The sequence below is a fragment of the Oreochromis niloticus genome, linkage group LG23 (genome assembly GCF_001858045.2).
Source record: "Oreochromis niloticus isolate F11D_XX linkage group LG23, O_niloticus_UMD_NMBU, whole genome shotgun sequence".
Taxonomy (NCBI): domain Eukaryota; kingdom Metazoa; phylum Chordata; class Actinopteri; order Cichliformes; family Cichlidae; genus Oreochromis; species Oreochromis niloticus.
In genome coordinates, this window is record NC_031986.2 from 23,303,205 (window position 1) to 23,315,792 (window position 12,588).

A 12,588-nucleotide genomic window follows, 5' to 3' on the forward strand; every position below is an offset into this window, starting at 1 on the left:
TTACTGATGTGATTTGCACTAACAAAACTCTGACTTTCACAAATGTATTACAAGTGTCAGACATCACGTAAACTGTTTAATCGAGGTCAGCGAGGCAGGACATTTTCTTTACCTCCTGATGCCTCATGTTGTTTCCTCCCAGCAGAGGCCAGCTCACCAATTGGCTGCAGAAAAGGGACAGCTACCCAATCATGGAGCTGAGCTACCTGGAGGTGGGGCTGGGCTCTCAGAGCATCCACATGGAGTTTGAAGACGTGGGCGTGGCCTACACGCTACTCGTGAGGGACAGCGTGCGGTGCAAACGCTTCTTTGGCCGTTTAACAGGTAAAAAAGAAACCTCACAGAATAAAAGGAAACTGGATGGAAGTTTTTATTTTGTTAATATAGTCAGAAAGACAATGTGACTGGCCCGTTCTCGCTGTGTTTACTGGTTACACTGGGTTCAGGACTAACCTCAGGGCACAGTGAGGGAAGATGCAACACAGTTAACCTAATTTTAAAAGTTGGAGAGCTGTGTTATGTCCCTGAGGCAGATATTTGGAACAACATGTTCCCTGTCACAGACCCACTCACCTCCACAAAGTAATACTATACCATATGTGTGCTTTGTGACGCAAATTTCTACCCGTCCCCCTCAGTTTTGGGTTTCCACAGACTGAGCACATCACCACACCAACTTGTCTGACTAATAGGACCATAGGCTGAGAGGAAAACCTTTTATTATACAGGGACTCCTTCCTGGGCTTCGGAATGTCTGGAGGAATATGGAAAATCAATTTGACAATTACCAGCCCCTAAACATTTGGAGAAAACAGGAAAACATTTTGGCATGTGTGGAAAAGGATCAACGCTTAGTTTTAGCACGTGTAACGTTTTGATATTGAACCCATGCGAACAAAACTTGCAATTAAAACAGCACAGAGAGGGATAGTCCCTGATGTTTGTACAGATCAAGCCTGATGGATGTGGAAAAAAAAAAGCATGTGTTGTGTTTTTTATATGGACTTTTTAAGGATCTTGCTGAGTTTATTTACTTGTTTTGCTTTCTGTTCACGTAGAAGTTTTAACTGAAAAACAACCTGGCACGGGATACAGTTAGCATGACAAAGCTACCTCTTAATTCAGACCAAGCTAATGGCTCAGTCACAATTAAAATAGGACAGCATTCTCCTTACATCTACAAATTTTTTCACGTTCTGTGACCGATTACCACTTGTGGTGACTAAATGGTTACACAGAGCTGGAGGATATTCAACACTGACGACCACTTTTGTTGACTGCAATCACTCTCAAAGAGATTGTTCAAGTTCAAATAATTGCTGTGTAGTTTATAAATACAGACAGATTGCCAATCTGAATGAGTCTTTGTCAATGAGCACAACTCAACTGGCTGCCAGCTGGTTGACACGGTTATAGGCGCTACTTTGTTGAAGCCGCAAAGCTGTCCCACCATCTTGAATATAGTGGCCAAGATGGACATCGCCGTTCACGTAATCTGCCGCATGTCTGTGGCTAGAGAGCGGTCAAATATGTGGCACGCATTTCCTTCTCACCTCAAGCCTCATTTCTTGAACTGAATTCAGGGCTCTAACGCTTGAAAACGTGCATAAATATACTTATTGTTAGCCTGCCTAATGTTAGGCTCGAGTGTCTGTCGAGTATTGAGTTTATTCACTAAGTGTCCAAGTCTAATAATATTAGATCCAATTTAAAAAAAAAAAAAAAAGTTTCACTAACAGCAGCTAACATAGGCTAACAGCAGCTCATAGGGGCAAAAACACTGTCATTTACTGACAGAAAAGTCCATGATATCCTCAAGATCTCCCCTCAGTATCGCTATCATCAGAGAGAAGTGAGTTTTGCTGACTTATTTACTTATATTGGACTGTATCCTTCAAACATTGCAACATAATTTTGAGGCTACAAGTGTAATTATTTCAGATCATATCAAGTCTTTTTACATATTGTTTTAAGAGGAAGGGGTAATCTGTTTTTATAAATGCAGACTCTATTTTTCCTTTTCAAAGGAATGTTTAAAAAGGCAAAAACCTTTTAAAAAATTGACATTTTGCACGCATCACTTATAGAAAGGGTCTGAAACAACCACCAAAGTGGGCAGATTTTCCCTTTTGCAAGTAATTCTCTGAAGGCTTCCTGCCACAGTAGTGGGTATATATTTTAGCCAAAATAATCCTGAATTTCTGGTGAGAGTCGCTACCACAACTTGGTTTCATTTACCAACGCGCTTTTGTAAGAGTTGCATTGTTTAGTGGTTGGTCATTATATTAAAATAATTTATCTTCAATTTTCACTCTGGTTTCATCTTTCAGTAAAAAATACAACAACAAAAAAACAAAAGAAACATTTCAGTGTAATGTACTGAAACAAAAAGGCAGTTCATTATCTAAGTATGTTTGTCTGACAAACGTTTCCAAAGCTAAATTCGAGCCTCACTCACATATATGAGAGTATTTATGAACTTATTTGATCCTCTCACTGACCAGGATCAGGGAACATTTTAGGCATCCCACTTGCTTCTTTCTTCTCCCTCTTCCTTGAAGTTTTGTCTCTCTACTAACAGCATTTTCTTTTTAAGTCCATAAACCGCTCATTTACTGCGTTGTATTCTTTGTGGGTGAAAATAATTCCAGATTGCTTTCAGCAAGACCAGAATGTCTCCAAAACAAAGCAGACGGAGTAGAGAAAAAAAAAACAACAACCCACAAATAAGATCGTTTTGTATCCTTCCAGGTGCATTCTCAAAAGACAAATGAATCCCGATGTTTCTCATTGCTTTAGACACCTACATGTGAATTATACGAAGGTTGTACTTATTTCTGTCCTGAAAACAAAGTGGCTAATATGACAAACTCTCTGATGCCACTGCCAAATTAACCCCGAAAACAGCTGTTGCAATATTTTGTCAGGAGAAATACGGAAAAGCTTAACCATAACAAAGTCTGACTGTTGTCCAAGCTGGCTCCTTTCATGTGGACAAAGTTTTTTCGAAACCACAACTGGAATGACGATGGACTCGCTGCCTGGAAGACAGAGGAAGGATGTGGTTATAACAGGGACAGTTTTCTGGAGCTTAGAGCTTCTTTCTCCAACCTAGTCTGACACAGCTTTATTGAAACAGGAGAGATAGCACAAGACCTCTGGAATCTACGGCCCAGTCTTTTCTCACGCTTGAAGGACTCTATTAATGTTCACTGTTGCAATCAAACCGTGTTGTAGAAGATTTGGTGCGAGTTGTCGGCATCAACAGAGAGATGTGTTGCTTTGGAAACTGGAATTAGAAAATCAAATCTTTACCCATTTCCTGTCCCGAGTGTCTAACCTATCAGACGGTGGTTTGGTATTTGATATCATGTGAAAATGATCAGGGGTGTTGTTGTTGGAAGCAGCCACTTAGCAATATTGACACAGAGCAGAGCTCTAGTGAAAGTCTGTTTGTTTCAGATTTGGTTCTTAACACGCTCTGCTTGTCACCTTTACTTACTCCTGATTGCGGTCTTGGATGGCACCTCGCTAAACTGTCCACGTTAACACGTTATTTAATCTCGTTGTTAGTCTTAACACTCACTGCTTCCCCTCAGACATGCTAAACACTGCCAGGAGTGTGGGGAAACTTTGACCCGGGGCCAGTGCAGATTTTCGTGAAAGCGACTGAGCCATCTGTCAGTTTTGTCCAAAATATTTTGAAATTTTTTTTTAAGGAAATGATTAAAATAAATGAATATGATTAAAACTATGCACAGTCTTGAAAAACATCAGACACGTGATACAGAGCGGGGCAAGAACCTTACCTTTTTTATCCAAAGGCAACAGAGTTTGATAAACCACAAGATTTTAAACAATTCGACAATTAGATTTAATGACAAAATATGATTTTTCTTTTCTTATTTCTTTATTTTATTTTTTTAAGAAATGAAAATGGGTTCTCGTGCAAAGTGGTAACCACTACCTTTTGGATAAAAAAAGGTAGTGGTTACAAATATATGAGAACAAAAAATAAAATGCCGATCTAATTTTGTGGCACTTAATCCTGAGAGGTGAATTATTTGTTTATAAGCACTGATTAGTTCAAAACGATTGTTTAACTTTGAAATTTATCAGGAATGTAAAACTGTGTGTGTGGCCAATGTCACGACTGGTTTCTGAACCCTAAATCTTTCTTCATGCTTACTGAAATGTCAGTATGAATGACATTTCATTACATCAAACATTATAGATTGATACAAACCTTTTAAAAGCCGGTGTATATTTTTAGAATCATTTTATTAAATGTCAGCAATGTTTTTGTTGAAATCTGGGCAGTTTCCATAAAAGAAAAAGTGAAAAGCTTTATGTCTGTGAAGGTTCTCAGTAAACCTCAGTAAATCCCATGACAGGGTGGGGCTAGGTTTCACCCGAAACCTTGGCTGATTGTGACCCACACCCGTTTTCACACCTTGGCTCGTGTGATTAGGTAGTGGATCGATAGGGGGTCCATGACCCTCTTGGGGACACTCCCATAGGGCTTGGACTCTGGGACTCTCCACCAATCAGTCTTAGAAGTAAAGAAGCTTCTTGGATGAGAGGTGAAATGTCTTCAAGAAACCTAAAGAAGTCCAGACGCTTTTAATTCCAAGCTTCTTAGAGAGAAGCTTGACACTTTCTAAATAGTAGTTAAAAGTAAAGTAAAGCAAGATTAGTCATCTATAGATGTTAAATGCATACACATACAGTATGTACAACGGCCGCTTTACCCTTGCTTTACCAACACACTGCTTGCTACTGGGTTCGACCTCCTTTTGCCTTCAGAACTGTTTTAATTCTAAATGGCACAGATTCAACAAGGTGCAGGTTACATTTCTTAGAGATTTTAGTCCGTATTTACATGACACCATAACACAGTTGCTGCAGATTTGTCAGCTGCACAGCCATGATGAGAATCTCCCATTCCACCACATCCCACAGGTGCTCTTTGGATTGAGATCTGGTGACTGTGGAGGCCATCTGAGTAAAGTGAACTCATTGTCATGTTCAGAAAACCAGTTTGTACTAAAGGGCCTAAAGTGTGCCAAAAAAATATCCCCCACATCATTGCATTATCAGCCCAGACTGTTGATAAAAGACAAGATGGTGGCATTCTCACCAAGTTCTGACCCTACCATCCAAATGTTGGAGCAGAAATCGAGACTCATCCAACATTTTCTGTCCAGTTTCTCTTCTAACCTCTGACATCAAGGCATTTTCACCCAGAGAGCTGCTGCTCATAAGATATGTTCTATTTTTTAGCCCATTCTCTGTAAAGATGGCTGTGTGGGAAAAATCCCAGTAGATCAGCAGTTTCTGAAATACTCAGACCAGGCCGTCTGGCACAAGCAACCATGCCACGTTCAGAGTTATTTAAATCACCTTTCTTCACCATTCTGCTGCTCAGTTTGAACTTCAGCAGGTCGTCCTGACCATGCCTACATACTTAAATACACTGAGTTGCTGCCATGCAATTGTTTAAATCCGATTTTTTTGTGTTAATGAGTTGAACAAGGGTATTTTAGTAAAGTGGTGAATGAATATGTGCCGTTCATATGTATACATTTCTTTACACATTACATTATACTAAGATAGACATATAGTAAATGTAAATAAATAAACAATTTTGTAAGTAAAATGAAATCCTTTAAAATTTACTCACACTTAAGGAACCAAACTGTAGATGAACTTTTGGGGATACGGTGTCATTTTGTAACATAGGTGAAAATTAGATGACTTTTTTTCTGATTCTCACATTTTTAATAAAGGAAAGCATGTTTTGCCCTCATTTTATGTTCCTTCAGCTGTAACTGAGCCTTGTCCTCTTTCTTTTCGTCTCCCCCTCAGTGTCTCTTTAAATCTTTGAAATCTCATCTATTCAAATTTGACCCCAGTTATCATTTCTTCCCTTTGTTGTAGTCACACTCAATGATACGCCACAATTCACAACTGTTGGCGTGACCCAGCGGATTGTGTTCCCAGCATTTTCTCAACCACTGATTCAATGGTGCTGATATTTAACACCTGCACCTTATGACAGTTACCAGAAGAAGTTTCGGCTTGGGTTCCACTTTTGTCTTTAGACTTCTTTCCATGGAAGTTTGGGTGTGACATTTCTAGGATAGTACACGTTTACAAGTTTAGAAGTAATATTTGTATCTTGTTACCTGATTGCTTTCTCCTGTTAAATGTTCCTAAACCCCCAAATCTGTCAACTTCATCTAAAATGCCTCAGGAAAGTGAGAACAGAGGTGTGTTACTCTCTCAGCTGATTCAACAAGCTGCCAGCTGTAAACTGCTGAACTGGTCACATGTCATTTTCAGAAGGAATCTAAGCAATTTTAAGTAATTTTCAGTGGTGAACTAATAGATCTTTGGTTGGGAAGGTTGAGGTTTCAGACTCTTAATCTTCATTCAACCTTCATTACATTTTCTGAGTATTGGAACCATTTTTGAATTTTTGGTGGTTGGATATTTCTTAATGTGCTAAATGGAACATGTCAGACAAACAACAAATACACCTCCTGAAATTTAAGATAACCAAATGAAGCAACTACCAGTGAGAACTCAGGATACTGCCAATATTGACTTATCAATACATTAGAGGATTATCTAGGCAACTGGGGCCTGGATTGTGCATTAATGATGAACTCGGCGATACGTCGGTGGACACTAAGTGACACGCTTTATATGTGGAACTTTAATCTCAGAAATTCTGTGGTTTCTTTTGGAATACTAGAGCTCTTCCACTTCTGGAATTTTTTTTGCAAATGTCACCTAAAATGACCCTAATGTGTCATATCCCACAATGAAAATTGACATCTTAAAAATTTCCACAAATATAAACCCAAATCTCAACAGATATTCAGAATGCTGAAAAAACCTCAGTTTGTACTTTTGTTGGTCAGTCACAGAGGGAGCACACAAATGGCCGCCCCTCCCTGACCCTGGTTCTGTCGTAGGTTTCTTCCTGTTAAAAAGGAGTTTTTCCTTCACACTGTCGCAAAGTGCTTCCACACAAGGTTCATCTGATTGTTGGGGTTTTCTCTCTGTTTTTGTAGGGTCTTTACTTTCCAAGATAAAGCACCTTGAGGTGACTGTTGTTGTGGTTTGTTTCTATTTAAATAAAATTGAATTGAAGTGAAACTGAATGCTAAAAACAATTAAATGACTGCGGCCACTCTTGATGCTTCTCATGCAATTTTTTTGTAATCTTTGGTGTTTTTTCATGCTTCTCCCATTCGTGGTGAACTCCCTTTCCTGTTTTTTTTCGTCCTGTTGCCTTCCAACCAATAAGCATATACCCATGCACAGCATCATTGATACTAAGCTACATGCTTTGGGGTTTTTTGGAGCACCGCATATAACCACATTTGCGTAGGTTGCATACCCCTCTGTGTAAGCTCTGCATTTTCAAATACCTGCACAAATGCAGAACTATTGAAAGGTTTTAACTTTCCCACATAAAGATGATATTTGGCTACCTCCCCTGTACCCTTAATGACAAGTTTTAACACCTCAGTATATATCAATAAACTTGTGGTTTGATGACAGTTGGAATAGTATCTGGACTTATCCAAGGATGGCTGCATAGGCAGAGACCACCCTCACTAGCTTCTCAGGCACACCCAGTAATTCTGTTCTATGAGCAGGCCTGAAATACGACAGAAGCAACTGTTCACAAAAGAGCTTCAAGGGTTACTCTTAGGAGGCTTTCGGGGGCTAAAGAGTTAAAGGGAGAAGTGCTAAAATGGCTTGTTTTAGGTAGGATGAACTGAGGGAGCTCACCAAGATGCAGCATAAAATAATTAACAGTGAATCATGCAAGCCAACTCTAGTAAAACCTGGGTGAGAGGGATTATTCACGGGCAATTCCTTGACCACTACTAATTGTTTTCTTGCTGTTTCTTCAGGAATTGTGCGTGAGATGGCTCACAAATCAGAGAGCAAGCTGAAGTCGATCTCCACTACAAGGCTCACCCCTGAGCACCATCTCTGGTACGCACCCACACTGCATCTGCACGCCTACTTTTGCTGAGGGAGGACCCGCTGGATGCAGTGAGAAAACAGCAGGCGTCTTTGATTTTATTTGCGTAGATGCTGAAAGATGTGGTCTGAATAGTGTTGTGCACATTTGTATGTGGTTGGGCCGTGTAGGTTAAAGGGAGTTACGGCAGTAGAAGTTCTAACGCTGCACATTTCTGACACATCTTTAGTTGATTACAATCAGCTTTTTTTAGACTCCATTTTGTAAAATGGCTCCACTAAATTAGCTGGTAAACCACATCTTAATTTGTAACATGTGTTTTGCTCTGCAAATCCTAAAGCATGCATGTCCCCCGTGTAGTTTGTTAACAGTGCCAGTAGTGTTTCTGCACCTTTATTTGTATGTTTTCCTTTCTCACTCAGAAGATAGAAGCTTTTCCTGGGTGCTCACTGAAAAGGAATGTGGTTTAGTTCATGAAAGTATGATTTCAGGGAAGAAACATGCAAAAAAAAAAAAAAACTCCCATAAACCTGCAAAAAAAAAAGAAAGTGCTGTGAATAATCCAACTTTTCAATTATACACACCAACTGTGTAAGTGTATGAGGCAGTTTAGACAACCTGGAAAAGATTTTTTTTTTCCAAGTTAGAGAACATAAATAAATACTTTTTTTTTTCTTTAGCTTAAAAAAATACATTGACAGTGACAGAAACCAAGCCTGTTAAGTGCCTGTTAAGTAGATTAGCAAATTCATTCAGGCGCCAACACTATAAGGCCTTAAATCTCCCAATTTGTAATTTTTCCTCCAGGCTTCACAACTCAAAATCAAAAAATATAAACAAACCTTCATGTGTTCTGAGGCAGCGAACCACAGTCTCACTTCCAGTGTTTGCACAACACAACTCCTGTCAGCTGTCATTATGTTAATTATCCCCTTTGCTTCAGAGTCACTGTGAACTTCACGCTGGGATGTTGAAGCCCTTCAATCTCACACCTGTCAGCCACGAGGCTCCAAACCGCCCTGTTATCTTATACAAATCGGTGTTTATGCCCTTGTATCTTTAACTGAAGGAGATTTTTGTTTTGTGTTTGTATGTCATGTTAACACTGGATTTTGTCTGATCTGTCAGGCCTTTAGTGTGCGAAGACATCCAGGCAGATGTGGAGGACGGACAGCTGCAGTTCTTCTATGTTCTGGCTTTTGTCCTACAAGGTGACACATCCACTTGTTCATAAGTTGGTTTTTTTGCTGACTTGAGTTTTTATTACTCTTTTTTTCTGTTTGTTTCTTTTTATCTCACAGAGTTTGCTTCCGTTCTGGTTGTCTATCAGTTATCACTAGATAAATCACTTTCATCTCTTTATTTTCAGTACATCCAGTTGCTTCCAGACAGATAAGATTTCAAGACACAGGGTGTACTTATGTCCTCACTGATGACATTATTATGTGCACCTTGCTAGTACCTAGTTAGGCCCTCCTTTACCTTCAGGGCTGCTTTAACTCATCATGGCATAGATTGAACAAGCTGGAAAATTCCTCAGAGATTTTGGCCCATATTGACATGATAGCTTTACACAGTTGCTGCCAACACATCCAAAAGGTGCTCGATCGTATTGAGATCTGGTGACTGTGACCATTTGAGTTGAGCGAATTCATTGTCATGTTAAAGAAACCAGTTTGAGATCATTTGTGCTTTTTGACATGGTGTGTTATCCTGCTGGAAGCAGCCATCAGAAGATGGTACACTGTGTTTAATACTCAGGTAGGGTAAGGTGTTTTAACAATCTTCAGTTGGTACTAGGTGGTCAAAGTGTGCCAAGAAAATATCCTCCAAACCATCACATCACCACGAGCCTGAATAGTCAATACGAGGCAGGATGAATCCATGCGTGCTTACTCCAAATTCTGACCCTACCATTTCAGTATCGCTGTAGAAATCGAGACTCATCAAACCAGGCAACATTTTTCCAGTCTTGAATTGACCAATTTTGGTGAGTCTGCGAATTGTAGCCTCAATTTCCTGTTCTTAGCTGATGGCAGGAGACCACACCCATTATGGTCTTCTGCTGCTGTAGCTGCATATATTGGTTGTAACAAGTAGTAGTTATTCGAGTTACTATTGCCTTCCTAGCAGCTTGAAACAGTTTGGCTATTCTCCTCTGGCATTAACAAGGCACTTTCACCCACCGAACTGCTCCTCACTAGACATTTTCTCTTTTTCAGACCATTCTCTGTAAACCTTAGGCACGGTTGTATGGGAAAATCCCAGCAGAGCAGAAGTTTCTGAAATACTCAAATCAGCCCGTCTGGCAGAACCATGCCACGTTCAAAGTCACTTAAATCACCTTTTTCACCATTCTGCTGAAAAAGGTGATCTGACACTTCTGCTCATTTTGAACTGCAGCGGTCGTCTTGACCGTGTCTTCATGGTTAAATGCACTCAGTTGCTGCCATGTGATTGGCTGATTAGATGCTTGTGTTAATGAGGAGTTGAACAGGTTTATCTAATAAAGTGGCTGGTGAGTGTATCTCTTTATGTTAGTGTTGTTTGTCATGAGGTTTTTGTATTGAGGTAATTTAGTTTACAAGCTGGAGAAAAAGCTAAATCCTAACTGTTGGTTTTAGCCAGAAGTAAGGAATCTTGGCCCAATTAAATCCCTGACGCTACTTCTGCACCCCCAGAATTACTGCAGGAATAAATGCCAGGATAATGTGCTAAAGGGGAGAATTACAAATGAAATGGCAACAAGGTTTTATTTCCTTGAAGATAAAAGTAGATTATGGCAGGAAGAGGACCTAAAAACAAAAAAACTGGATGCAATTTGTGGGGAGTAGCTGACGTGAGATGCCTATCGACAATCAAACTTGTGCAATTAAATGAGGCAGACATCTTTTGTTTTTACTCAGCGATGGCAGGTGACTGCTTTGGCGTGAGTTTGGTAGATACTGGCGCTGCAGGACGCCTAACTGGCTCTGCTAAAGCAGGCACATTTAAAGCAGGGGTAGCTGCAGGCTGCACAGAGCTGTGTAGGTCTCTGGAATTTCAAGTACTATAATTTTAACATGTCTGGATCTGACTTCTCTCTCTGTGTTTTTTTTCTTCCTCCACGTGTCCCACAGAAGATGCAGCTTTCTGGCATGAAATGTAACACCATAACTTTTCTTTGTAGATCAAAAGTACTTTGTAAAGCTTTTAACATCAGTGACCTCTAAAGGCAGCTTATATGACAAGATCAGAGGTTAAAATCTCAAAGCTCAAAACAGTAAAGTTTAAATGTGTTGCTCTTGCTCGAGGGAGAAAATGCTGCCGTTCTTTATAGAATGACCTGAGATGACTTAAGATATGATTTAGCTCTGTGTGAATATGTTATAATGGCACTTTTGGAGTTATTTAAATAACATGAAACTTTTTTGGCTTTCTTTCAGAGGATATCTGGATGCCGTTGACGGTTCTGGCGACTAGAGAAACCCTCTATCTGCTCAGAGAGGATCACCAGTGGAGGAAAAACAGCCCGTCGGCGAATGAAAACAAAGAGCCGTGCAGCGGGAGCGTCACTGTGTTAGAAACTCTGCCAATCAGCTGTGTGAGCTCAGTTCTCCTGTGGCCCGTGGACCAGTGCAGGATGGATATAAAGCTTTACGATGAGGTGCGTGTGATCTCAGAAGTTTAAACAAAGCCCAGAAATGTCACGAGAAAGCCTTACAGTAACTTTATGTGCTTCTGCTTCTTTTCATGAAGACAGCTGCCACTCAAAACTACACAGAAATGAAGAATAAATACATCTTTGGTTTGATTCCAGACAAGCATCCTTTTTTTGTTTCTTTTGCATGCAGCTGATTAAAAACACCGGGGAGATGAGGAATAATTAGGCATGAGAAAATGCAAACATTCTCTTTGGTAGAAAGCAGTAATGAATGTAATACCGCTCTATTAGTTATGTATCTTGGCAGACATTGTAGTTCACAGGAACATGTTCTGGCATACATTTAGTTTTTCCTCGTATGAAACTCGCATACAGATTTAGGGAAACAAACTAATGGCTCGTTGGTGTTTTGGCAGATAAGTCCATCCTGAACTGTATAATAATAACAGGCTGATAAAGCAACAAATAGGTAACAAAAATGACTTAGAAAAACAGTCGAGTATTTGCATATGAAGTATTTCGAGGTTTTAAATTAGCCGTGGCGGTTTGGGATGTTTGTGTCATTCCTTCGTCTTTATTAGCAACTACAATTGCAAAGTTAGTATTGATTTAATCTTGTGATCGCATGTGTGGGTGTGTGCGTCTGTCTGTTTCGGGTACTTTGGCAGGCCTGTCTGACTGTGGAGAAATTTTGTTGTGTTGCAACAGTGAAATATAAAGTCAGAAAACGTTGTGTGATTTAGAACCGGGGATAAAGTTTTCTCAAAGTTCATACGGGCTGGTGAAAGGCTGAGAATCAAATCTGAAAACAGCACGGAGAATATAAATGAGATATGGCATTGCCAGACCTTAAGAAATATTTTCATGCTGCACAAATGAGACCTGCAATCTGCGGTTGTGTCAGTGATTATGAGGCGAAGTTGGAAACTCTTACAGC

General features: G+C 39.9%; 1 protein-coding gene across 3 annotated transcripts in view; it reads left to right on the top strand.

Annotated features, from left to right (window-relative positions):
• Positions 1-12,588, top strand: part of stk11ip (serine/threonine kinase 11 interacting protein) — a 37,624-nt gene that overhangs the window by 22,201 nt on the left and 2,835 nt on the right. For 2 of the 3 annotated variants that reach the window (XM_013276343.3, XM_005457987.4), the window contains exons 22-25: positions 143-324; positions 7,935-8,019; positions 9,137-9,219; positions 11,434-11,654. In XM_013276343.3, the coding sequence (XP_013131797.1) occupies positions 143-324; positions 7,935-8,019; positions 9,137-9,219; positions 11,434-11,654 (571 nt within the window). The remainder of the gene's footprint in view (positions 1-142; positions 325-7,934; positions 8,020-9,136; positions 9,220-11,433; positions 11,655-12,588) is intronic. The other variant, XM_003453192.5, reaches the window with a different exon arrangement.